The 27,383-nt window shown below is 38.9% G+C and overlaps 1 protein-coding gene and 1 long non-coding RNA gene across 2 annotated transcripts; both read left to right on the top strand.

Moving 5' to 3' along the window:
• Positions 1-10,950: 10,950 nt before the first annotated feature.
• LOC149233902 (uncharacterized) lies at positions 10,951-13,693 on the top strand. Its single transcript, XM_089371663.1, has one exon. It carries the CDS (start codon positions 11,123-11,125, stop codon positions 13,169-13,171), a length of 2,049 nt encoding a protein of 682 aa, XP_089227789.1. The 5' UTR covers positions 10,951-11,122; the 3' UTR covers positions 13,172-13,693.
• A 241-nt stretch (positions 13,694-13,934) lies between these two features.
• Positions 13,935-26,587, top strand: LOC149233901 (uncharacterized). The gene is made up of 3 exons (XR_016246057.1): positions 13,935-14,425; positions 14,827-14,962; positions 26,003-26,587. It is a non-coding gene; the product is annotated as an uncharacterized LOC149233901 (long non-coding RNA).
• The last annotated feature ends 796 nt before the right edge of the window (positions 26,588-27,383 follow it).

Raw genomic sequence — 27,383 nt, 5'->3', positions numbered from 1 at the left:
CATAACAAATCTTAACAAGTAAAAGTTTATTAAAATTCCTTTGAGAGAAACCTAAATTATTCCACATTAGTAAACCATTCTCAAATCCCTTCACACCCTATCAAAAATCTAAATTAACATAACTTATCAATAATAACAAGAGCAAACCAATGATAATACACCTCGACAATTAATAACATCAATATCTTTAATGATACCAGTTTATTATGTCAAATAAGTAAAAAACATCACATGCAAATTGTTAATGGAATGAGAAGTATTGCCAATTATATATTCAATAATGTGACTACAGAATAACTCTATGTCTTTGAATATCTTGCATCATAGTGAAACTCGAAAAAGACTAAATTCATAAAAAGTAAGAAAACTTTTGGTAAAAATCACATCATCAAAGTTTTTTCGACGCATTTCGAACCATCCAGTGTGATTCATCGTCAGGACAAAATGAAAAAGTTAAATAGATGAAGAGAAAATTCATTTTGACAAAAATTAAATACAAGTAAAAGATTAAATACAATATAATTATAATAATTAAAACAATCAAATCATAATAATGAAATAAGCTAATATAAATATTTCTTTATTATAATTAGTTTAGATTTATTTTAACTTTGAATGATCAACCTTTTGAGGTGTAAATTTTTCAAGTTTTACACTAAAAAAAGAAATTGCACTTTGATAGATTTGATCCTTGTGTGACATAGATCCAAATTTAAAATGAATTTAATTTGGTTATACATATATTACCATTATAAAATAATAGCATGAAAGAAACCATAAGCCATCAAAACCCAAAATAATTTAAAATGAAAGAAACCAATAATTTAACTTAGTCAAAATATTTACATTACATAACATTATATCTCTTTGCAAAATTTAGACTTCTGTAATCCATATCAAATTTATAGAGAAGAGTTTTAGGTGAAAATCACATCGTAATTCCATATTAAACTACACTTCAAATTTTTATGTATTTTTTATTTTATGTATTTAAATGTAAAACTAAAACCTGCCCATTGTTCTTCTCGCAAGGTGCCCATCTCATCTTGATAAGCAACTTATACTTCTTAAGGATTTCTGCTCTACCATGAGTATGATTGTTTTTTTTTACGTAATCGGTTTCTGTTTATATTCCAAAAAAATATTGAGGAGGCTGACCTCCTGTATTACAAGGCATTATGCCCAGGAAGCAAAGCAAGGAAATACTACAAGTAAGACAAAATTCCTCTTTGCTCCTGTCATTCTTGACTTTTGGAAAACATGAACAAGTATAGATTCTAATGAACTGGAATAACAAGAAACAAAATTTGCAAAACATGCTTAGTCTATGTTTATGTGACTGATCTGGTGGGCTGTAGATTCTTCGGGCTTGCTATCAACATCTGTGTTCCTTAGAATTGAAGAGTTGGTGTTGGGAGCGTTTCTTTGTTCCATCATGAACTTAAGAATGTTGATCGACTCCTGGGCATGGATGCATATGTTGGAGAGATCATTAAACTACTCCTGAAGTGAAGAAACTCTGTAGAGAAAAAGATTGAGGTCGGCCTCATGTTTCTCGCTAGTGATCTGGGCATGAATGTCGATTTTGGAATCTAAAATCTTCTGATGAGCACGAATTTGTTCCAATTTTGCTTGCAGATCAGCGCAGTGGAGGCAGTCTTCACTTCTCGCCATTGTGGGAGGCCAAACTGTGTTCTCAGTGCTCTGAAAGATTAGAGTGCTGCGATATTGTTGAACCAACAAGCCTGGGAAGAGGGAGCTTGGAGGAGGAGTGATAGTGAGGAGAGAAGGGGAGCGATGGCTCAAAGCAGAGGGACTACTGAGAGAAAACGACAGAAGGGACAAATGTGACCTAGGAGAAGAGGAGATGCAGAAATGTGAGAAGGAGAGAACGGATAAGAAGGTGGGTTCTGACAAGGAGTCTGGCGAGAGGCTAAGGGAGAGAGGGGTAGAGATCACGGGAAAAATACAAGAAGGATCACGGGGGAGGAAGGGGTGGGGCAGAGCAGCATGGGCGATGGGACAAAAAGGAGTTGGGCAAATCATTTCCCAGTAGTACGAGGTACGTACGGAGTAAGTCGTTGTAATTTCATTTATTATGATTATTCCAGAATTTGTTCAACTACGATAGTGCCCTTCACTATCTTTTTTATCTCTCAATTGATAAATCAATCGGAATCTGGCTGGCCCGGAAATACTTCTACTTTTTCCCTTACTCTTCGTTCCAAGATCGGTCTGCTTTTCATTTAATGATTCTACCCCTGGGTGAGGCGGATTTGAAGGCAGCAGGCAAACTGAAAAAGAAGTTGTCCAGAGACCCTAGACCCTAGCCAGTAACGTTCCAGAGATTTGGTGAAGAAAACTTAATGTTGTCAACTATTAAGGTGGATTTTTGCAGCAACCAGGACCTGAATCTTCTTGAGGACGCTGCGAGTGTCAGTGTTAGATGATTTGCTGCGGGCCATTCTGAGCATTGATATGTTTCTGATCATGGTAGATATTGTTGGGATTCTATTGAGTTGCATAGGAGATTGCCTATGGATCTGTTACACACTCTATTGGCACAAATGTCCGCCTCCTTGTTGAAAGTTCGAAGAACATGGAAGAAGCAGAGGTCTATCATTTGTTCTGTGAGAGCTTGACATTAGTTGATAGTTTGTTGCAGTAGTACATTGGAGGCATTTTGGTTGTGAACCATTAGACTAATGATGGCAGCCGAGTCACCAAGGATCATTGTAGTGTTTATACCAAGTTTTTGGAGCTGGACGAGCCCTTGGTATAGAGCTAGAGCTTCAACCCTATTGTTGGAGAAGGGGCCTAATCCCCATTCATAAGTCATTTTAATGTCTCCGTTGGCACTGTAGATGATTCCACCAACCCCTGTTGTTCCAAGGTTAGATTTGGAAGCACCATCGAAGAAGAGATAGTAGGTGTTGTTGTTTCTGAGCCAAGTTGAGAACTCCTCATCTTTCAATCTTACTTTCCAGCTGTGATAAGAGTTGTTGAGCTGGTTGTTGATGTTACTCCCGCTTTGGCTGTTGTTACTTTTGTCCAACAAATAGCCTATGAAATTCCTTTCTTTAACACAAAGGTCAGCGATGTCAATTTTCTTTTGACTTTTGACTAAGATGGTTTCTAAAGTAAGACTCCTTGCCTTGTTACATAATTTCCTTGTGATGGTTTCTTTGTCTTTGAAGACCATGCGGTTTCTTGCTAGCCATAGGTTCCACAAAAGAGAATAGGGAAGATCATCCCAAACCCTTGTGGCGATATTGTTCTTCTTTTGCTGCCACGGATAGCTCTTCTTCCAGAGGTGCAAAACTTCTCCAATAGAGTTATGGGGGTTCCAGGGGAGATGGGCGTTGAAGGAGATTTCTCTCCAACAGGTGGTGGCAAAGGGGCAAGCGATGAAGAGGTACTGGATGGTTTCTTCAGCAGCTTGGCAATTTGGGCAATAGGAAGGTCCAATAATGCTTCACCTTTGCAAATTGTCAAAAGTGAGAATTTTCCCTTTTAGGAGAGCCCAAATGAAGAATTTAATTTTTGGGATGGCCTCTAACTTCCAAATGATTTTCCAATGTGTCCAAATGGGCATGGGGTGTTCACTGTTACAAATGTACTAATGGGCAGCTTGAATTGTGTAATTGGAGCCTGAAGGATCCCAACGAAAGCCATCGATACCCATTTTTTTTAATAGGAGCTATGCTATGAAGGTGAGCTTGGAGATTAGAAAAACTCGCTTTGAGGTCTGTGGGTATGGCTGGAAAGGTCCATCCCGTCCAAATCTGAGATTGGGCATCCCTATGTTGCCAAAGAAGGAGAGAATTTGATCAGTTCTAGGTTGGCTGCCGATACGCTGCTGTCCCATTATTCTATCTACTCCAATTTTGATGTTGGTGCCACCCTTGGGGACTTTAGAAATGTTTTGGGCAAGGAAGGGGATTGCTTTCTTGCACAATCTCTAGATTTTTTTAGCAAGCTCTGTTAGGGATATCGTAATCCAAGAGGTGTTGTCTTGGAAAGTTTAGGTATTTGGCCTCCAACGCACTTTTCCACCAAGCAAAATGGCCGCTAATGAATCTCCAAACGATCTTACCACCAAAAGCCAGATTTAGGAACTTGGGGGATCTAATTCCTAGGCCTCCACGATCTTGGGTTTGAATTACCTGCTTCCAGCTTACAAGATTGAACTTCTTTTTTTCATTTTTTCCCCCTTGCCAAAGGAAATGGCAGAGGATGATTTCCATTTTGTATGAAAAATGGCAGGGGCTTGTAGAAGCGTGAATTGGTATAACCCCATTCCTGCACTTTCCTTTTCATTTTATCTATGATAGTATCCCAAACTTCAGCTTTCAGAGGACCAACATGCCTAGATAAGTGAAGTGCTCCCAGTCTAATTTGCAAGGGACCCCAAAAGTGTTGGCGATGTTATGGAGGACTTGAGCTGTAGTGTTCCAACCACAGATGCAACTTTTGAGTTGATTGACCATACCTCATGAGTAGCTCATGTATTTGTCTAAGAGGGATTTGAAATGACAGACTATTATATTGGAGGTTCCTCTTATTAACAAAGTATCATCAGCAAACTGAGAGTGGTTTATGTTTTTGACTCTATTCCCGAATTTAATACCTGTGATAAGTCTGACACGCCGATTGTGGTCCAATGCTTTACTGAAGGACTCAACCATCAAGATGAATAGGTAAGGGGAAAGGGGGCAGCCTTGTCTTAGCCCACGAGAGGATTGGAAAAATGGCACTGGTTTGCCATTAACAAGAGGTGAGATCCAAGGACCTGAAATGCATGCTTTGATGAGGCCAAGGAAAGGCGCAGCAAACCCCATTTTCTTTAGAACAACAATGAGGAATGAGTGCCTTACTCTGTCAAAGGCATTGGCTAGGTCCAATTTTATAATGAAGCCTTTTTCCTTTCTAGATTGGCTGGAATATATAGCTTCTTGGACAAGGAGGATTGAATCGGAAATTTTCCTATTGGCCAATAATCCCTCTTGGTTTTCAGAGATGAATGAGGGAATGAGAGGTTTGAGGCGAGAAGCAAGGATTTTGGTCAGGATTTTGTAAGATGAGTTGCAAAGAGAAATGGGTTGAAATCGGGAAAAAGAAGAGGGCCGATTCTCTTTTGGGAGGAGGGCAAGATGGGTGGCATTGGTGAAACCTCCAATTTTACCTTTGCGCTGAGTCCATTTTATCATTTTGACAAGATAGTTTTTTATTATTCCCCAATAAGCTCGGTCAGATGGGGAAACCATCTGGGCCAAGACCTTTGTCTGGTTGGAGTGTCCAAATAGCTCTTCTTATTTATTCTTCTTCGATCTCCATGATCAAGTTATCATCTATTTCCTTGCTGATCTCAGTGGGGAGGTGTTGGAGCAGATCTGAGTAATCTTCCTCCTCTTTCGTTTCTGTTAAAAGAGCACTGTAGTGATTTGAAGCTACCTTTCTAATAGCACCTTGAGTGGTTTGGAGGTTGCCTTCTACATCTATGATAGATCTAACATTGTTCCTAATTTTCCTGACGGTAGCCTGCTTATGAAAGAAAGCAGAGTTTTTGTCTCCTCCTTGCAGCCATAGCTGCCTAGATTTTATTCTCCATTTTTGCTCCTCCTCTCTATTGGGGCGATATTGCTGGAAGTAGAGGTCGCTTTCAAGGTCTTTGTATTCCTGGGAGAGTCCTCGATCTTCTTTTATGCTGTGAATTTTTTCCAATTTGTTTTTTATCTCTTTTTTGTCCTTCTCAGGTTCCATGTAGCAGTTTTTTACCCATTCCTTTAAGGCATATCTAGTCCTTTTTAACTTGTTTTCCCATCTGTATCCTAGCGATCCTTCTATGTGCTGACTCCAGGTGCTTTGGACGATCTCTTTGACAGCAGGAATGTTGTTCCATAGAGGGTTGTATTTAAAGGGAATGGGCCCTAAGGGGCAGTGGGCTTCGAGAACTAGAGTTGTGGGGTAATTGTTAGAAGCAGAGAAGGGAAGGATGGTGGCATAAGAAATGGAGTAGGAAGAGAGGAGCGTGACATTCACCATAATTCTGTCAAGCCTTTCCATGATATTGCCTTTGCCCAACCTGTGATTGCTCCACGTGAACCTACTATTTTTTGGAACAACATCAACAAGATCATGATCCTGCATGATGGTCTCCAACAACGTTCTGTAAGGGTCAAGAAAGAAGCAGCCTCTTCTTTTCTCATTGGAATGGAGTATGAGATTGAGGTCTCCCCCGAGAATAATATTGCTGCTTCCTTCTTCATCTATGTTTGCTTTGAGGGCATCCCAACACTACTTTTTGTCTTTGTAATGGTTTGGAGCATAGATGTTATAGATGACTATCCTTTGGCTATCTATTACATTCTCTAGAATGGTTTTTATCTAGTGTTGGCTGACTGTATCTGTTATGTGATTCCATATGTTGTGGTTCTAGAGGGTTGCAATTACACCGGAGGCACCCCTTGATTCACTGATGCTGCCATTATACTGCTTTTGTTGACCAAAGATTCCTTTCATTTCTTGTTGTCCTTGTTTTGTTTCTTGTAACAATAGAATTCCTGGTTTCTCATCATTTATAAGATCTTTTAAGGCAACTATTTTGGAGGGGTGCCCTAGTCCCCTGCTATTCCAGGATAGGACTTTCATCATTGAGTGTGAGGGGTACGGAGAGTTGCTCGCCCTCCTTGCTCCTTGTGTACTATTTCTTTATCAATTTTCCCCAAAATGTAGGTTTCTATGGGATTCTGAGTACCCATGGCAATATCTTTTTGAGCGTTTTCATCTCTTTGCTACTTGGCAAACTTCTTTCCTGGCCCTTGTTTTTATTGTGCGTCCATAGTCACTCCATGCTCTTTTGAAGAACTCCTGATAAGCCTAGAAGAGGGAGGTTCGAGGGAGAGGGAGGAGGATATAAACAGGGGGGGATGGGCTCAATGGCAACAGCTTGGGGCAAGGGAGGGGGGTTTTCTTAAGTGGAGGAAATGGCAGAAAAGGATTGGATGAAGAAAGGGGAGGGAGAGGATGGGCTAGAGAGGGGAAGGAGGAGTTAGAGAGGGATGAGGTGGATGAGATGGATGTATTAGGTTTGGGCGGGGCAACTTTAGGGTTTGCCTTGGAGATGGAGGCAGTCTTCTTTTTCTTGACCGTTTCTCATTTCTCATCTTGTTAAACATTCTCTACATCAACTAGTTTAGAACAACGATTGGAAAAATGGCCATATTCATGACATAATTTACATTTAAACGGGATCTGCTCGTAGTCCAATTGTTGGATGTGCGTCCAGTCCTCCACCTTGAGTTTGATGGCCTCAGGAAGGCCTTTGCCTAGATCAATTTCTACCAAGGATAATTTTAGGGGCGAATGTTCGCCCTTTGGCGAAATTAAGGGGTTTTAGATTTTTAGTGGGCGAATATTTTGTATCACAGTACATTTTTACAAATCACCTCAAATAGCCCACCTTATTTTAAGGGAGAGGGTAAAAAAGGTAAATTTAGCCCTTGAAATTATGACTTACAACCTTCCATTCGCCCATTTTCAAGAATAGGTTTTATTTAAGTGAATCCATTCGCCCATTTTCAAGAATAGGTTTTATTTAAGTGAATCCTATGGGCCAAATACCATATTTATAAAAGAGGTATGGTAAATTAATAAAAATATAAATAAATGAGAGGTATGGTAAATAAATAAAACATTTTTTATATTTACTCCATAAGTCACCTTATATACATGTAAGGATGTAAACAAATAAAAATATAAGTAAAGTGGAGGTATGGTAAATAAATAAAACGTCTTTTTATACTTACTCAAAAGGTATGGTAAATAAATAAAAATATAAATAAACTAGATGTATCGTAAATAAATAAAACCTCTTTTTATATTTAGTTCATAACCCTCGTTCTATTTATGAAGGCTCAAGAAAGAGGTTTTATTTAAGTGAATCCTATGGGCCAAATACCATATTTGTAAAAGAGGTATGGTAAATTAATAAAAATATAAATAAACGAGAGGTATGGTAAACAAATAAAACATTTTTTTATATTTACTCCATAAGTCACCTTATATTTACAAACACTCAAAAAATGGGTTATATTTAGGTGAAACCTATGGCCAAAATACTATGGGACAAGTACCATGGACTAGATTGTTATTAATACCATGCAAAAAACCATTATTAACCCTAATATTAGAATTAATAAAAATAAAAATGGCACATGGTATTGACCCATGGTATTCACCAAAATGGCACATGGTATTGACCCATGGTATTCACCTGGAATGTAGCCTATTTAAATGGGGGGATTAAACCATCATGTAGCCTATGCTAAGATTCACTAGGACTTTACAAAGTTTTATTATTTAGTGAAAGACTCGCCAAGATCTTACAAGATTTTATAATTGAGTAAAATATTCGCCATGCCTAGTGAGAGATTCGCCAAAAAATTATATATACATATTATATTATTGATAAAATCGCCTTCCATTTTTCCTATATACCATGGAGATTCGCCCATTTATTATATTTATAAATTTAGGGGGGGTTCTTAAAATTTTCCCTGATTTCTACACATATGCAAGCACAGGCTTGCATATTGTCTTTTGGCTCACTATGGTCAATGAATCTTCCAATAGTGTTCATGATGGCTCAAACCGATTCGTCTCCCCAACAATGGAGGGGAAGGTGAGGGAGCCAAACCCAGACCGGAACTGCGCTAGGGACATCCATTTCGGGGTCGAAATCCAGAGTCCATTTGTTGAGGTATAGGCCTCTGGAATCCATGAAATATGGTCCGTTTCTGAAGATTAGATCCTTGTCTTCTCTTGATTCAAAATGGAAGGTGAAATACCCTTTCCCGCAGAAGCAGATGGAGATTTTGCCTTGTATTTTATCAGACCAGTTTCGTTCGACCCATCTTTGCACTGTCTTCGGAGATGGCCAAAGGCCAGTGAATTGTCCAATGAGACCTCGTTCTGCTAATGAAAGAGCAGCCATGTGAGGAAGTGCTGGAGGAAGGTTGACCTCTTGCAAAACATCTAGCTTCTTTACAAACTTAGAGATTGTTGGGCGAGGGCGCTGAGGGGGCAAGGATTTAACCAAGGCAGAAAAGGCCTGTTGGGCGGCAGCCGCCTCCGGTGAAGCGTCCGGAGGGGCCATTGCTGAAGGCCGAAGGCCAAGGCGAGATTAGTTACGGCTTGACCTAGCAGGTGAGAGCAGAGCTTGTGCGATTGGGAATTTACCATGAGTATGATTGTTAACACTGACAAAATAAAAGCTATGATTATCAAATCCAAGAATGACAATAACGCTAATTTTATATATGACAATAGTAATTGGGAGGAAGTGTCATCCTACAAGTACCTAGGAATTGATATTCATCACAAGCTCAACTGGAACTATAGCATTGAGAAAAAGATTAATGGGGGATGAAAAGCTTATTTTGGTCTTGAAAATAATTGTAAAATGACAAACCTCGTAATGTGGGATAGAAAGTAGTTTCTCTTTGAAACTTTAGGCACTCCGATTATCTTATATGGATGTGAGGTTTGCGGTTGTAGCATCTCTAGAGAATCCTAGAGAAAGATTGAGCAAATCTAAAAGCGTTTTATAACGTATAACCTCAAAACTAAAAGCAACACACCCTATCCTATTCTCCTTATAGAAGTGGGTCCCCCCTATCAAGAGCCTAGATATGACTAGGCTTTTGTTGTACAAGCACAAACTCAATAACATAGGAGACCATAGACTTCCTAAGCTCGCTTTAAATTCCAGCCAAAACCACATAAGGCTCAAACGAGGTTGGTATAAAGACACCAAGGCCTAGTTAAACCATTGGGAGATCGACGAGAATGTTGCATTGCAAAACATTAAAAATATTGTTACTTCTAAGTTCAAAGAAAAAATGTGGTGTGAGAAAGATTTAGTAGCTAAAAGAAAATTAAGATATTATAAGGAGGTCATCAACCCCACCCTAAAAGATCAAAAGTATCTCTCTATTTTAAATAGCTCAAAGAAGAAAATTAATATAGCTAAGATTAGAACGAACTCTCATGAGCTCCATAGTGAAACGAGTCGTTGGGCAGTTCCTAAAACACCATGGATGGAAAGGTTCTGCCATCTCTGTGAGAATACAAACATCGAGGATGAAAATCACTTCCTCTTAGAGTGTCTCGCTTACAACCACATTAGATCTCAGTTTCAAAATCTTTGTTGCAACACTGACCTTCCTAGCCTTTTACATTGTCAAAATTACAATGAGCTCGGGAGGCTTCTCTCCAGTGTTTTTGAGTATAGGAATAAAATCTTAAATCAAACTAAATAATTCTTTTCTTTAGGTCCAATAGATCAAAGTTTGGTCTCAGTGGACATTAACCACCACCATCATCATCACCAAATTACATATTAAAAAAAAAAAAGACGACCAATTACACCCACACGAGAACCCTATCAAACTTGAAAGTAACCAATCTCATTATATTTTGCACCGCGTAGTCTAACGAGGTAGAGGAATTGCTGGAAAGTTATGAAAATTCTGGTCATATTTAGAGAAAATCCGGCGAAGATTTTTGTAAATCCAAGTTATTGTTGTTAAACTTCAAAATTTTAGGTGCCTTGGACATTTTTTATGGTGTTGAATCCATTTCCACCATCAAAAACACGATTCAAAAATTGCATCTACAAGATTTATTGAAATTCTTTTACCCGGATTCTGGCGACTTTTGACCGTCCGGTCAATTCCTCCTCTAGTATCAAAAACACGATACAAAAACTGCATCTACAAAATTTATTGAAATTCTTTTACCCGGATTCCCGCGACTTTTGACCGTCCGGTCAATTCCTCCCCTAATTAAAAGTTAGACGACTCCTATTTTATAATCGCAAGAAAAACGTCATCAAATTCGCAAGAAAAACGTCATCAAATTTAACCAACTATAAATATTCGTTATTTATTGGGAGAAATGTTTTTATAGATCAACTCCCGTCACTAGGGTTGCGGTCGAATATTTATTGGGAGAAATGTTTTTATAGATCAACTCCCGTCACTAGGGTTGCGGTTTTGGCTCGTTGTTTAGTTTCTTTGTGAGCCAGAGCAGGCACGATAGTTCCTAGAAGGATGGACGGATGATGAATTACCCACAGATAAACAAACAGGTTTTTCAGGTGCAGCTGTTACTCTGTCCAAACATGGCCATGTCACGCAGGGTGAGGGGGAAGACTATCGTTTCCATATGGAAGATCTCACTTGTCCATACCATTCCTCCTCAACATTCCTTCCACACTTTGAATGCCACTGCAGACATGCGCATTAAAGCCTTTTGTCAGAGTAACAGGCTTCCAGAGGCAGTTGAGACTTTCAAGGATTTGCTCTCGTCCAAATCTAAATCAAATCCCAGTCTCGTCACATGCAATATTTTGTTAAGTAATGTACTCCGACAGAATCGATATGAATCAGCGTTGTACGTTTACAGACTTATGATTGAAGCCGACATTGTTCCAGATCTGATCACTTTGAATATCGTCATCAATTGTCACTGTGAAACAGGTAGAATAGATGATGCCTTCAAAGTGTTTGAAGGAATGAAAGCACATGGGTATGTTCCAGATGTGATAACCTTCAATACCCTCATCAAAGGGCTTTGCAAGGTGGGCAGGATTGAGAACGCTCTCAAACTTTTCAAGCAAATCGCGAGCAAACGACAGGATTCTGATCCTATGACGTATAATAAGCTAATAGACGGGTTCTGCAAGACAGGGAAAACCCATGAGGCGTTTGGGTTAGTAGCTGTTATGCTGCAAAAGGGCTATGGGCCTAACACAGTCACATTTAACACCCTCATGGATGGACTATGCAAAGAAGGTAAGCTCCAAGAGGCCAAGAAACTCCTCTATCGGATGTTAAAAGAAGAGCACAATCCCAATGTTATAACATTTACTGCTCTGCTTGCTGGTCTTTGCAGAGAAGGCAAGTTGGATGAGGGTACTGAGCTCTTCTATGAGATGTCTAACAAAAATATATATCCTAATGTTGTTACATACAATGTGCTTATTGATGGTCTATGTAAAGAAGGCAAGTTGGATGAGGCTAGTAAGCTCTTCTACGAAATGCCCAATAGAAATATATGCCCTGATGTTGTCATATACAGTGTGCTTATAGATGGTTTCTGTAAAGTAGGCAGGTTGGAGGAGGCTCTAAAGCTCTTTTATGAAATTCCTAACAAAAACATATCCCTAGATGTTGTCACGTACAATGGCCTTATTGATGGCTTTTGTAAGGAAGGCAAATTGGAGCAGGCCTGGAAGCTCTTCTATGAAATGCCTGACAAAGGCATATGCCCTAATGTCGTCACCTACAATGTGCTTATTGATGGTTTTTGCAAGGAAGGCATGTTGGTGGAGGCTATCGAGCTTTTCTATGAAATGCCCAGGAAAAACATATGCCCTAACGTTGTCACATATAACATACTTATTCACAGTCTTTGTAAAGAAGGCCAACTGGAGGAGGCCAGAAAGCTCTTCTATGAAATGCCCAACAAAAACATATGTCCTGGTGTGGTCACGTGCAATGCATTTATTGATGGTCTCTGCAAGGAAGGGCAATGGCACGAGGCCACAAAAGTGCTTCATGAGATGCTGGATAAGGGGTACAATCTCAATGTTATCACATACACTAGTCTTATTGATGCTCTTTGCAAAGAAGGCAGACTTCAAGAATCCCTCCGGTTGCTAGATGTTATGGTACATAAAGGCCATCGGCCTAATGAAATCACATACAATATACTTATAAAAGGGTTTTGTAAGGTGGGTAATCTGGATAAGGCCAGGGACCTCCTCCCAGAGATGTTGAAGAAAGGTTGCAAACCTGACGTAGTTAGCTATAATACACTAATAGATGGACTCTGCAAGCATAGCAGGATAGATGAAGCTCAACAAATCTTCTATGAGATGCCAAAACAGGGTTTGAGCCCTGATGTTGTCACATACAACATATTGATTGGTGGATTTTTCAAAGTGGGCAATCCTATGGAGTCAATAAAGTTCTTAAAACAGATGAGAGATAGCGGTCATTCCCCTAATATGATTACATATATCGCTCTCATGAATGGACTATACAAGGAAGGCTCACCCCAAGAGACCAATAAACTATTGGATGAGATATTAGAAAAGGTTTGACACTGGAGGTGTGACATATATGGCAGTAAATAACAAAGAATAGCCTCTGTAAAGCTGAAATGCTGGCAAGATCTGGTAACAGGGAGTGCAGGGGTGACATTGGTAACAGTGCACTAGACAAGCTATCGAAAGAAGGTGGGTTGTTGAGGTTCATGAAGTGATCCGAGTGGAATTACCTAAGGGTGTATCAGGGTTTTAATCTGGAAACACATTCACCAGTTCTTCAATCTAAAATGGGATTGGTCTAGCGGTTAGACTTTATGGTGCTGCAACTTGCAAAGTGCCCCAGGGAATTTCATGATAGTGCTTACATTATTATGCTGGAATTCGTTTGCTAATATGGTTATTCGATTGTTATTTGACATTGATAAGGTGGACCTTGCATATCTCAATGTTGATGATTAATGGATCAGGGGGTGAATCTGACCTGCCCTGAGTGAGGTCGGGGTTGCAAAAACTGTTAAGGCTTTCATAAATACCATACAAAGTGAGTAAAATTTGCTGCAGTTTACATTAACTAAATGGTCTGTTTAGAATGGTCTTCAAAGAGTGTGGTATGGAGGCTAATATTGGTAAACAGCAACTATAAGCATATTTATCAGTGGTCAGATTCAAATACTATAGAGTCAGTTTTATGGGTGATAATTGAAGAAGTGGGTGAGCTCTGGCATGGTTTGCTCTAGTGATTTGTATGTTATGTTCTTGAGTTGGAAGCAAATTTCAGGTTTAGTGCACCAGGTGGTTGATCTGATCAGCTGTCAGACTCACTCATTAACAGTGTACCAAGTAATAACTAAACATTTTTTTCCACTTTATGTTAAATTAACAGGCTGAATTTGTTACTAAGTGGTCCTAAGTGGGTTTCAAATTGGTCTAGGTTTAAAGGTAGTTTGGGAATTCAGCATCAATACTTTCCAGTGGTGATGTCCTGTTAATTTATTTAGACTGAATGCAATTGCACATAATACCGTAGGTGGAGGGACTTGGCAACATGGCATTGGTTGCCCTAAATCATGACATGGCACATCACTAGGATTTATCCTATCGCGTCGATGCAAATATTACTGTCTGAATACCATGTATTGTAGGAGCCATATGTGAAAAGAGTATGCAGCAATAGCATGAGAATATGAAAGAAGATATCGGACTTTATTGAGAAAGGCCTGGTGAACTTGAGTGTTCAAATTACATGCGGACTGGGATTGTGGCTTTGGCGCGAGCTATTGGTATTACCATCCTCCAAAAATGGAGCAGGTATTTTTGACTATCGTTGTTTCTGTTATATTCCTAATTTGAATTTGAGTAGGGATATTTCCTAATCAGTTGGTATGCATTTGGTAAACTTATAACAATACTCAATGATCAAAACTAGTGTTGCAAAGTCAGCGAAAAATCGGCAATATTTTCATTTTTCCAAAGTAGAAATTGCGATTTTTTGGACTTTTAAAAAGTTGCGATTTTTCGGCAAAAAATTGTGCCACGACCATAAAAATCACCAAGTGCGCAAAGCCATAGGGTATCACAAGGAATTTTGGTTTTTCTTTTTGTCATTTTGCTTTGTTGTTGTTGGAGAAAAGCTTTGTGGTGATTTTTTGCTTTGTTGTTGTTGGAAAAAAGCTTTGTGGTGATTTTTTGCTTTGTTGTTGTTGGAGAAGAGCTTTGTGGTGATTTTCAAGGACGGATTGAGAACCAAACAATTATTATCATCATCAACAAAAAAAAAATTGTGGATCAAAGATTCAAGATCATTTTCTAAATCAGTTCGACATATTTCACTTCTTCCATTCACAGGTATGCTCTTAAATACCTCCATGTTAAAGATTGTTTCTATATATTAAGGCATATGTTTCCTTGTCTCTTTGCCTACCAACGTTTTCCTTTTTTTTTTCATTTGCTATGATTATCATGGCCATGAATTTGATTTTTGTTTTAGCTTTTTTAAGCACCCTATTATTGTCATTTTTCATTGCAATAATGTAATTTAAGTTTGTAAAATTTTTATTTTTTAAATGAGGCTGTTATTTTTTGTGTAGTGGGGGTTTAATGTCATTTTTTTTGTCTTTTTCATACCCTAGGACTGAATTTTCAAGTTATCCTTTAAACACTTCCACTGCAAATATGCCAAAGCCCTTGGACCCATTTTGGGAGTATGGGGAACGTAAAGGTGGGACAAATCAGCAAATACTAAATTGCAAATTGTGTGGGGTCCATATCACAGGAGGCATTTCCCAACAGAAATACCATCTGGATGAAATCCTCAGACATGATGTTGGGCTTTGTGATAAATCTAACCCGAAGCTTATGAGAGTTGCACATGATGCAATTGATGCAAAGGACAAAAAGAAAGAAGAGGCAACTGTAAACAAGGCCAAACATGAAGGCAGAGCTATGTACCTTTGAGACTAAGATTGAGGGTAGTGGGAGGGGCTCCACAACTTGACCTACTAATGTTATTGACAGGTCATCATTTTTTATTTCACAAACTAGACGTGGAGCACAACCTTCAATAAAGTCAATGATTAAAAAAAGGAAGAAGCAAGAAGCAAACAAGGTTATGGGGAGGTGTCTTAATTGGAGTGACTTAACTCTCAGCGTCACCAACAACAATTCATTTTGGCAGGCAATCTGTGGTGTTATTCTTGTTGTGCCCAGAGTACACAAGTGCTACATATGATGAGTTGCGCGGCCTAATCCTTCAAGAAGAATAGAAGGACATCGACTCTAGATTGGTGGAGTTGAAGCAGTCATGGGAGGTCTTTGGATGCACAATGATGTCTAATAGTTGGGCAGATAGGAAGGGTAGGACCCTTCTAAATTTCTTAGTACATTATTCTAAAAGTACCATGTTTATTAAATCAATGGAGGTATAAACACATATAAAAGATGCAACATTGATATGTGAGTTGTTAAATGGATTCACCTAGGAGATTGGTTTGCAGAATGTAGTGCAAGTCATAATAGATAATGCAACTAATTATGTTTTTGTTGGCAGGATGCTTATGGATAGTTGTCGCTTTGGACTCCATGTGCATCACATTGTATTGATTTGATGCTTTAGGATATGGGGAAACTCTCCTTCATCAAGGAGGTGATTGATATGGCTAGGAGCATCTCCAAGTTCATATATAACCATACTTTTATTCTTAGCCTCACGAGGAGATGCACTAAAAATAGTGAGTTGCGGCGTTTCGCAATAACATGTTTTGCTACCAACTTCATTTCTATTCAGCCTTTGCTTCAATGTCAGTTTGAGTTGAAGCAAATGTTTGTTTGTGATAAGTGGCATGATTGTAGATACAGTAGGAAAGAGAATGGAAGAGTCATTGCAAAATTGGCATACAGTAACTCCTTTTCGCAAGGAGTAGAAGAAGTGTGCTTAGTTAGTGAACGTGCAGTAAAGGTTCTGAGATTGGAAGATGGTAATAAGCCTACAATGGCTTTATTTGTATGAGGCCATGGATAGGGCCAAAGAGACTATTCAAGCTTTTTATGTGGACAAGGGTTTTGTTGGGTTTAATAGACAGGTGATGTTATGGGATGTGATTGATAGTCAATAGTCAGGGATGCTTCATTGACCCATTCATGTAGCAACACTTTTCCTCAACCCTGCATTTTCCTACAAATGCAACTTTGATTGTGATGGCGAGGTGATGGAAGGGCTCCACACCTATATTCATAGGATGGTACTTGATCCCGAGCTTCGCAACAAAATCAATTGCTAGATCGAGATGAATCAGGATGGTGTTGGACTATTTGGCTTTGATGATGCTATTTGTGAAAGGACCATTTTCATGCCATTTAAGTGACAAGTCACGACTCAATAAAATTTACTGATTTAGAATTCTAGGTTTTTTAAATTCAATTATTTTTTATGTGAAAGTTTAATTATATTTTAACTTTTCTTTATTTTGTTGTAGATGTTTGGTGGCAAAGCTATGGTGCAAGGGCATCAAATTTATAAAAATCGGCCATCAAAATCCTCATTCAAACCTATAGCACTTCGAGGTGTGAGCACAGTTGGAGTTTATTTGAGAAGCTACACTCAAAGAAGTGCAACAAATTATAACTTTGAACTTGAACCGAGCAATTACATTTATTGTAATTTACGACCCTCAAGTGTCTAAACTCGTTAATTCTTTTATGGCACTCTTACAGTTTGGAGTTCTCACACCTTAATGATTTGGTGTATGTTCATTACAATATTTGACTACAGGTGAAGCAAATAGAGAAACCACTAGATGTGGACGTAATTTCCTTAGACAATATTGATGTAATGCCCCCATTTTTATTTTTCTCCGTAGTATAGCCAGGGTGGATTTCCAGAGCAGGGAATGGCCAAGTCAATGGAGCAGGTTTATGTCATTAGGGGTCCCGATGGAGTTTTGAGGAGTTTTCATGGGGTCTGATCGGCATTCGCTTGGCATATTCATCATCATGAACACATCTTGTCTTTTGATAATTCCCGTAAAACAGGGTTATTATTGGGCATAACTTAATTAATTATGCTCGAGGTGGCATTCCGGGGAGATTAATTGATGGAACACTTTGATGTAATAGCTCGTTGGAATCGGAACGAGAAGCTCTACAGGATGGGATGCTGAAAAGTGACTTCTATTGGTCGAAGAGAGTATGGCAGGTGATTTACCATTTTCCTTAGTAAAAAAATCACTTTAATTAGTCATTTAATTAAGGAAAAATAATTAATTGGAGAAAATGGACCAAAAGTGACTTAAGTGAAATAAAATAAAATTAAAAGGTCACTTAGATAAAATCAATGGAGGAGCTTCTAGAATACTAATAAAATAAGATGCTTCTAGAGGCTTGGAGATCTATCCATCAGATCTATAAAAGAAGAGGAGGAGATCATTTGGAGACATCTTGGATTTGAGATTTCTTCTTGTGGAGAGGTTTGAGAACGTGGTTCTCCACTTCAGCAGTAGCCCAAGATGGAAACCCTCGGGTGATTCAGTCAGAGTGGGAGAGCACCCATCTCTTCCCTTGGTGGCTCCATTCAAGATTCACAGGTTGCAGTGTATTGTTTTTCAGTGTGTTTTGGAGGTCGATTTGTGGCATTATTGTAGATCTATTTGAGGCCCATCTTTTCATCTCAGCTATATGGGTTGTATGTGCATGTAAAACCCAACTTATCTAATATAATAAAGCTGAGAATTTTCTTTGTTCAGTGTGTTATGGATTAGTGCTCTGTTTGTCTTTAATTTTACATGGCAATCTTCTATTAAACGCATGATAAATTTTATGTGAAGAGCTTGTTCCAAAATTGTTTCATTTGGGACATTGCAGTGGTATCAGAGCATCGAATTTGGCTCAACATGTGGGTTTAGGTTTTTAGTTTCAATTTTAAGTATTCGAGGGTTTATTTTGGAATTTCCAAAAGTCATCGGTCAAAATCTGGGAGCGGCCAATATTGCATTGTTTTATACAGAGGCCCGTAAGCAAATTTTGGTAAATGATGACACATTATTTTAAAGTAGAGTCGTAAATATTATATGGGTTGTTTGTTTATTTTCATATCCCAAATATTTTGGTGGGGGTCGTAAGCCAACACGTTATTTTTTGAACGGTCGTAGAAGCAATTTTAAAAGACGAGCCAAATTCTTTACAACGTTTTACCATGCCGCCAAATTATCTATGGGAGTCTCACATTCACTTGAGCAGTTGCTTGACTGGGTGGTCGAACTCTTCTCGAATTGGAGAATGAAATCTTTGGTGACCTGGGCGAAATGGGAAAATCATAAATACAGAAAGAGGGTCGATTTATGAATCCTTAGCTAAGCCGAATATATTTTTATCATACGCGTTTTTATAACCGTCAAAGTATTTTGTTGAGGTCGAATTAATTCTCAGAATGAATTGCGACTAAAACCGTTAAAGCATTTCCCTAAAGTCGAATCAACAAATTAAGGGACAAGATTATATTTGAAAAGAAAAAGGGTAAATTGGCCAATTCACTAAAGAGTCGATGAGGGCATGAGCATTTTTCCTACCTGAGCCGAGTTTGTGGTTGCATGCGTTCATTTGCAAAGGGGGCCAAATATACTCCAGTGCGAATTGTTGTTTGATTCTCTGTCCCATGTGCAACTCGAGAACCCTGGTGGTAGACTGAGCGAAGATTATAACAGGGAGAGGTTGTCAGCATTACAGTATAAACTTATATGTGGGAGTAAAATAAATTAATTGTAGGGCGCTGAGTTACGGATAAGTTTCTATGAAGGAGCTAAGCACATAATATGTGTTACAAAAAGAAGCAAAGAATTGTGCCTTGTGACTTCCCCAAACTCGTGGTATCTCGTAGCCTGAAGGAACGATGGGTGAACAAGATTCAGGCTACCACGAAGGTGCATGTGGTATAAGGCAAAACAAGGTCAGCCTAGGAAACAGACAACAAGTAAAGTGGTTAGATTGGGAGCGCAAGACAGGGACTACCGAATACTTGCATACATGCAACGTTGTAGGCCATCGTTACGTTATAGGAGCAATCGTGGAATGTTGTAGTCGTCGATCCGGTGAACAATTGTCAGAGGGGATGACTCTCGTAGTCTAGTCAGCATAGTGCTTGAAACAACCATCAGAGGGAACATCTCGAACAGGCCTATTGGCTAAGTGGAGCAGCTGACGAATGGTGAGTCTGTTTAGTAGACAACGTTCGGACGACACAAATTTTATTTGATTGGAAACAGAGCGTTGTGGGGACTAAATCACCATCTCTACAGGGTCATGTTGCAGCACACGATGAGCTGCACGTCGATCTCATTTACATAGTACACTCGTGTGAATCGGGATGGTGGATTGAGGAAAAGAATTTTGTGAGCCGAAGTGAATGGGAAAGACCGAAATTAGAAGTGTGGATCCAAAAGCCAAAGTTCGGGCTCAAATTGTTGTAATTCAGAGCTGAGGATTGTTGTGGAGAAAGGCCACAACTGGGGCCAACAAACCAGGTGAAATTCTCATATTGAAGGGTTGCATTTTCCTAGAGTAATTACTGGTGGGGTCGTTGCATCTAAGGGTCGATTTTGCTATACTTATGACGCAGGAGGTTGACGAAATAAGGTGGTAGTCTAAAAATAGACTAATGGTTACTTTACCTTTTTACCAGCGCTTCACTTTGCACCGTTGATCTCCTATCTCCAGATCTAACAACTATCACTCTCCCCGATCACTAACTAGCCCATTGATTTTCCACTGTCGATTTACTCCGTCTGATCCAACGATCGTCGCGCAAACTCTAGCACGGTCTTTAACACTTCGGAGGCACGCGAGAAAAGTTGTTTTCTCCCTTCCCTGTCTGCTACGTGTCGAGCTCTAAAGTTAATCACGCGGACTCAGAATATTACCACTTACCACTTGAAAGGCACGTGAGATACCACTTATGGTTTTCCTGAATACTACCATGTGCATAAATCAAACTTTAATAAAGTGCTTAAACAGAGGTTTAGCGTTTAATCTCGATATTCACTTTAAACACGAATTGGCAGCGATTTACGATAAAACACATAAAGGTTGTGGTTTATAAATAAAACATTAAAACAGAGGAAATACTCGTTTAGGGTCCAGAACACCGATGCGCAGACACAAATGAACTTTTGCACTAGAATTAACACACAACTGCACACTTAATCAATTTATTCAATCAAATAGAAATTACAAGGTCTTGGCCCTCTCGGCTCAATTACAACAGTTTTATTTGACCTTTGTCACAACCTCAAACCCTATCTATCACTCAAACTCTCACTTACTCACTCAAATCTCTATCATCTCAGCTAATCCTTCTCCATTACATTCTTTTCTCTTTTATGAGTCAAATCCTAGCCTAACTGCATTGACAGCTCGATCCCTATTTTAATCAATCTAACAATTAAATCTCTATTCTCAAGCTCTATTACACACCTACACTAACAACTTATCCCTTAGTCTAAAAATAATACAATATTCTAATTATTACAATAACTGAATATAAAGACAAATTCGAGAGACCCAACTCTCTCTATTAAAACTGATTTTTGACCCTTCAGGTCAATGAAATTCATCTCATTTAGCCACAACATGTGAACAAACAATCACATTGCTGGTTAAGTCCAGATGCTCCTGCATCAACTTAAGGGAATCAAATCTTTGATCAGTTGGCTGAACTGGATCATTGTGCATAGGGAACGATTTTCTGAGCATATATTGGCCTTTGGGAGCTGTTATCCATCTTCAGAGTCGTTGCTATACTAACCAACAAAAAGGAAAACAAAGTCTGGAATTAATTTTTGGGTTCACATTTGTCCACTGCAAGTTGATGTCTTCCATCAAATAAATTATAGAGCCTAGATCCACTTGCTGGAGCGATTCCCAGGTTCATTCGTTCTTCTCTCTTTACATTCAGATTTCAAAGTGATGTATGTGTTAATATTGTTATATATCAGTTGTTTACTCATTTATGGATTTGATGTAAGTGGCATAAATTCATTTTGAAGTCTGTTCAGTACATATTGAGTGTTATGTAAGGCATTCTGGAAATAATATTTCTGAAATTTACCTACAGTCATCCCTTAAAATAGTGTACCAATTACTTTCAGAAAATCATTGAGATAATAGAAAGTAAATGCCATGTGAAGTCATTTTGTGTCAAAGCTTGATCTTGATACTCAAAGAGTCTATATTTGTACTATAACACTGCTCATGTAGCCTTGGATATGTTGCTATAGGGTGCTAGTAGAGTCTACTATCTTTTTCTGCTATACTTAAAGACTGATATAATTGTCCATTGGTGAGTTGAGAGGTTTGGTATGTATGTTGCCACTAAGTATTGCTGAGAGGGTGTCTTGAGAGCATTATTGTTATATATGTCTTGTATGATGATGTCTTGTTGCTACTGAATAATGGAGTATTTGAAGCACCTCTTAAATCAACATGACAATACCTCAATGGACTGCAATCTGAACCAAAGACCAAAACAAAATAGCAAACCTTTCTCAAGTGGGGTATATGCCATTCTTCAGAAAGAACAACCATAAGATGTGCAAAGGGGGCAGGAAATATGACACAAAATCTTTGCACTTGGGACATAATTGAAACGCATGATGATCACATAGAAAGTTCTTTTCAAACTTAATGAACTAGATGCTCTCCTTTCCAAAGTGAGTCAGTTAGAAGGGAAGAAATTGATTTGGGCACTAAAACCATCTATGCTTGCTCTCATACAACCCAAGTTCTTGGAAGAAACTTGTGAAGGGGTTAGACTTTCAGTTGCATATTGTCTCAATAACATAATGAAACTAACCGCCCCTATAGCTCCTTACAACGATGATGTTATGAGAGTTTTCATATTGATATTAGAGACTTCCCAGGACTTGGACAATTGTGCAGGCTCTACCTTTGGGAAGAAGCTGGAGATTTTAGAAGTCGTGGCCATGGTCAAAACTTATGAAATCATGCTTGATCTAGAGTGTGACAGTTTGGTCCTACAGATGTTCCAATGCTTCTTCAGCATTAGGAAACATCATCCTGACACAGTCATAACACACATGCAGTCCATTTTGTCAACATGTATGAGAGGTCGTGATGCCATTTGTCGAGAGTTGCAGTCTCGATTGTTGCCTGTTTGGAAGAGAGAACAGTTGGTCTCACCTGCTGCTTATGAACTAGCCAAGAGGTTGGTTGAGCAGAACATTGGGTTGTTCAGGAGACAGTTGACCAGGGAGGAGTTGCTCAGGTTTGGGGGATCATGCAACAAGAATGAGATGAGGAGGAAGGGACTTTGCTTTGTCTGCAAGGGACCTTGGGGACCTGACCACTCATGTTTGGGTGACGCTGAGGAGGTGACAAAGGTAGAGCAGGAGGAGATTCCTTTTGACTTTCAGGGTGAGGATTCTTCTTTGGACAAGTCCATGGGTTCATACAATGATACCTCTGAGGAGCATGAGCAATCATGTGGAGTTGATGACAGTAGCCCAGATGTGCATCCATGTGTGGTAGAGGAGTATGACGAGCAGTTGATTGTTCCCATGAGGGAAGGAGATCCGGGAGCAGATGAGTGACTGATGATTCAACATAAAGAGCACATAGAGGAGCATGAGACAGAAGACACGCTCGGTGTGCGGGACGAGCTAATGTTGGAGAGTCAGCTAGTGGCTCATGTTGAGCCGATGATGGAGGATGAGCATACACCCTTAGGGCTAACCATTAGAGTGGAGCAGACAGATGTGCAGGCAGCCTCCAAGGAGGCAGTATTTGCAGACACTTATCCTTAGGACGTGTTGGAGATTGACGGGGTAGTTTTGCAGGTGGCAGGAATTGTTGGAGATGGTGGTGCATCCATCTTTGGGCCGACCCATTGATGAGGTGCGGGTAAATGCACAGGCAGCTGGCAGAGTTGCAGGACATTCAGGGAGCAACCCTCTCCAAGAGTACATAGATAGGACCTACAGCACAATTTGGCCACTTGTGCTCATTACAGGGATAGAGGCAGGGATTTCTTGATGGATATTGTTGATTGACCAAATAAAGCATCATCAATTGAGCAAGGACCCAAATAAGCCCAATAGATTTGTTCCTTACACAGGTGTCCATGCATTGGATTGACGTGAGATCATGAGCCGGTAACCTATTGATGGAGTATCATTTTTAGTTATGAGCAGTGTATTGCATGAGCCCTTAGAGGTGAGGGATATTACATGCTTCAGTTGGTAGCTGGATGTAGGCTAGCCACTCATCAATATTTCAGCGCAACATCAGTATGATGAGATTGACCTTGGTTTATGCCAAGGGTTGGATTGGAGAGAGGTGATGAGTTGGTACACAGTGGATGGAGTGGCATTCATGGTTGGAGTTTTAGAACAACAGAGCCTTGGAGCCTTGACACTTGTTGGCATTGGGATCCAGGAGGATTCGTTGATGACAGGTTCAATTAGAGATTAGTCTGGGATCTGAGCATTGAGGGGTTTGTTCATGGTGGGTTGACACAGGAGCAGGGCATCACCCAATGGTTCGTATGGGATCCGGGCATTGGGTCTCAGTTGCATTGGGCCACCAGATTGGTCCACATATTTGGATTGCTTGAGGGCAAGCAATCTTGGGGTGGGAGGACTGTAATGTCCCCATTTTTATTTTTCTCCATAGTACAACAAGGGTGGATTTTCAGGGCAGGGGATGGCCAGGTCAATGGAGCAGGTTTATGTCATCAGGGGTCCCAATGGAGATTTGAGGAGTTTTCATGGGGTTTGATGGCATTCGCTTGGCATATTCATCATCATAAGAAGTTCCACACATCTTGTTTTTGGTTCAGTGACTTTCTGATCATTCCCGTAAAATGAGGTTATTATTGGGCATAACTTAATTAATTATGCTCGAGGTGGCATTTTGGGGAGATTAATTAATGGAACACCTCGGTGTAATAGCTTGTTGGAACTGGAACGATAAGTTCTATAGGATGGGATGCTGAGAAGTGACTTCCAGTGGCCAAAGAGAGTATGGTGGGCGATTTACCATTTTCCTTAGTTAAAAATGACTTTAATTAGTCATTTAATTAAGGGAAAATAATTAATTGGAGAAAATGGGCCAAAAGTAACTTAAGTGAAATAAACTAAAATTAAAAAGTCACTTAAGATAAAGTCAATGGAGGAGCTTCTAGAATAATAATAAAATAAGATACTTCTAGAGGCTTGGAGATCTATCTATTAGATCTATAAAAGAGGAGAAGATCATTTGGAGACATTTTGGATTTTAGATTTTTTCTTGTGGGGAGGTTTGAGAACATGGTTCTCTACTTCAGCAGTAGCTCGGGGACAGAAACCCTCAGGTGATTCAGTGAGAGTGGGCAAGCACCCATCTTTTCCATTGGTGAATCCATTCAAGGTTCACAGGTGCATTGTATTGTTTTTCAAGTTGTTTTGGAGGCCGATTTGTGGCATTATTGTAGATCTATTTGAGGCCAGTTTTTCATCTCAGCTATATGGGTTGTATGTGCATGTAAAACCCCAGCTTATCTAATATAATAAAGTTGAGAATTTTCCTGTTAAGTGTGCTATGGATTGTAGTGCTTTGTTTGTCTTTAATTTTACATGGCAATCTTCTGTTAAATGCATGAAATATTTTATGTGAAGAGTTCGTTCCAAATTTGTTTCATTTGGGACATTACAACTGATGTATTGTCTAAGTGTTTCATTTGGGACACTACAACTGATGTATTGTCTAAGTGGAGGGTGGAGTTTGAGCTTCCCATCATGGAAGAGTCACCTGCATGGTTAGAGGAAGAACCATTAGTAGTACAACTGCAGGGGCAGTAAGAGGAGGAGGAGCAAGAGGAGGAAGAGGAGGAGATGTGGTAGCATCAACACCACCTTCTACAGATATAGGAGACCACAGTTCATACCCATCAATCATCCTCTGACATTGGGTGCGCAACTAGGGCCTTCTATTGCTAGAGGCAAACCAGGTAAACAACCCATCATCTTTTCTTGTAAAAGGGGGAGAGGGAACTTATCTCAGATAGCTAGTTAGTTTTTTTTCGTTTTTCCATTGTACATATAACTCATGATGATGAGATACATTTATATATGTGATGCTATTTTGTATTGATTCTCCACATTTGAATGTTTGATTTGACAGTTATCAGCAGGATTTAGTATCACCTTTGATGTATCATTTTTATTTGACATCCACTACATCATATATATCAATGTTTTCTTCATATTTGTGTGCCAATGCGTTTATTTGATGTTGATGTTGCTATATATATATATATATATATTGCATTTTTTAATGTTTGCCACAGTTTTTCGAGGTTTTATTTTTATTTTTTCACTGACTTTTCCAATGTCGACTTTGCAGGACCCTCGTTGATTTTTTGCAGATGTTGACTTTTTCAACACGGGTTAAAACCTTGCTATGGAGATTTTCACTAACTTTTAAGTTTTTTTTGTGTGGCTAATGTGAAATTCTAGAATTAAGCCTCGCTTCTTGCCTGTTGTTACTTATATTAGAATATTGGATTTTACTTATGTCTAGTATATGGTCAACAAGTCTCAATATTAATAGTAGGCTCTGCTTGAAGTGAGCCATGCGGAAATTGTCTAATGTATAATGAACTAGGGTTATGATTTGCAATCCCATGCCATTTTATTATCATAGCGCTTAATGGTGCAGCTACCAGAACTTTCACTCTAATGGCCCGGGGATCTCTAAAATAGTGTGGCTCATTGTTTATTTATAATAATGTTTTGGGGACAAAGACGTGAAATGTTGGTCTATAGTATATGCAAGAAATAAAAGCGAGTATCCTAAAATAATGTCAACTTGAAAGCCAAGAACTGATTTGTTGACCTAATTGAAATGAAAGCTAATATTGTTTTTTAATATTGTACCATTAGTCTCGAGGACATTTTTTGGTTTAAAATTTTATATTCGAATTAAATGTTCGGGAACTTGAAAATCCCTATATTTTCCCTTTGATTTAATTGTTTCAATAATATTACATTTTCTCAACATATAAAATGGTTCAAGGTTTTTTTTTGTATTTTTCACTGGGTGTATTCTTATATCTTACTTGCAATGAGAAAATGCCAATAGAGGAAGATATAAGCTTTGATTTTCTTTCATGTTTTGTTCTTCACGTTCTATCCCTCTGTTTATTCAACTCATCTATAATTGTTTGTGTCATCTTTCATTATATTGTTGCTTGACTTGATTCGTATTATCCATTTGCAGTTTGTCTTCTTTTAAGTGACCGTTATTTACATTCTCGTTATAAAAAAAAAAGAAACTTTTTGATATTGCAGTTATTTTTCATCCCCTAAGTTATATACTTGTAAATTTGATTGAAACACATCATGAGTTCCATAATGAATGGTATGTGAAATAGAGCAGCATGGTCCATTAGACTACTTTCTAGCATCTACAATGCCCTTTACCCTAATCATTCATAATGTCTTTAAATTTGATAACATAATTGTATGGCATCTTTAAAAATGGTTAAATTGTGCATGTAAACATGCTCTTGTTATTATATACTCTCTACAAAATGAAATGAAGTATGCATACTATTTGAGAATGGCATAGTGCAACTATGGTGGCACTTGTAAATTTCATCATCCACAATTAGTTGGAACATTAGTTTTGTTACCACCCAAGCCCTCTCTTTTTGTGATAAAGTCTTAAAGCACAAGTAAAATGTGCAGGAACTAAGAGGAGCTACCAATTATCATTGAAATAG

Source organism: Pinus tabuliformis, chromosome 8 (genome assembly GCF_031772625.1).
Source record: "Pinus tabuliformis cultivar Carrire ecotype Pingquan chromosome 8, CPIR1, whole genome shotgun sequence".
NCBI lineage: Eukaryota > Viridiplantae > Streptophyta > Pinopsida > Pinales > Pinaceae > Pinus > Pinus tabuliformis.
The sequence above is the reverse complement of the archived record's forward strand: the minus strand, read 5'-3'. Positions and strand labels throughout refer to the sequence as shown.

Excerpts from the sequence above, each read along its gene's own strand:
- LOC149233902 (XM_089371663.1), top strand. The coding sequence starts at position 11,123 with ATGATGAATTACCCACAGATAAACAAACAGGTTTTTCAGGTGCAGCTG.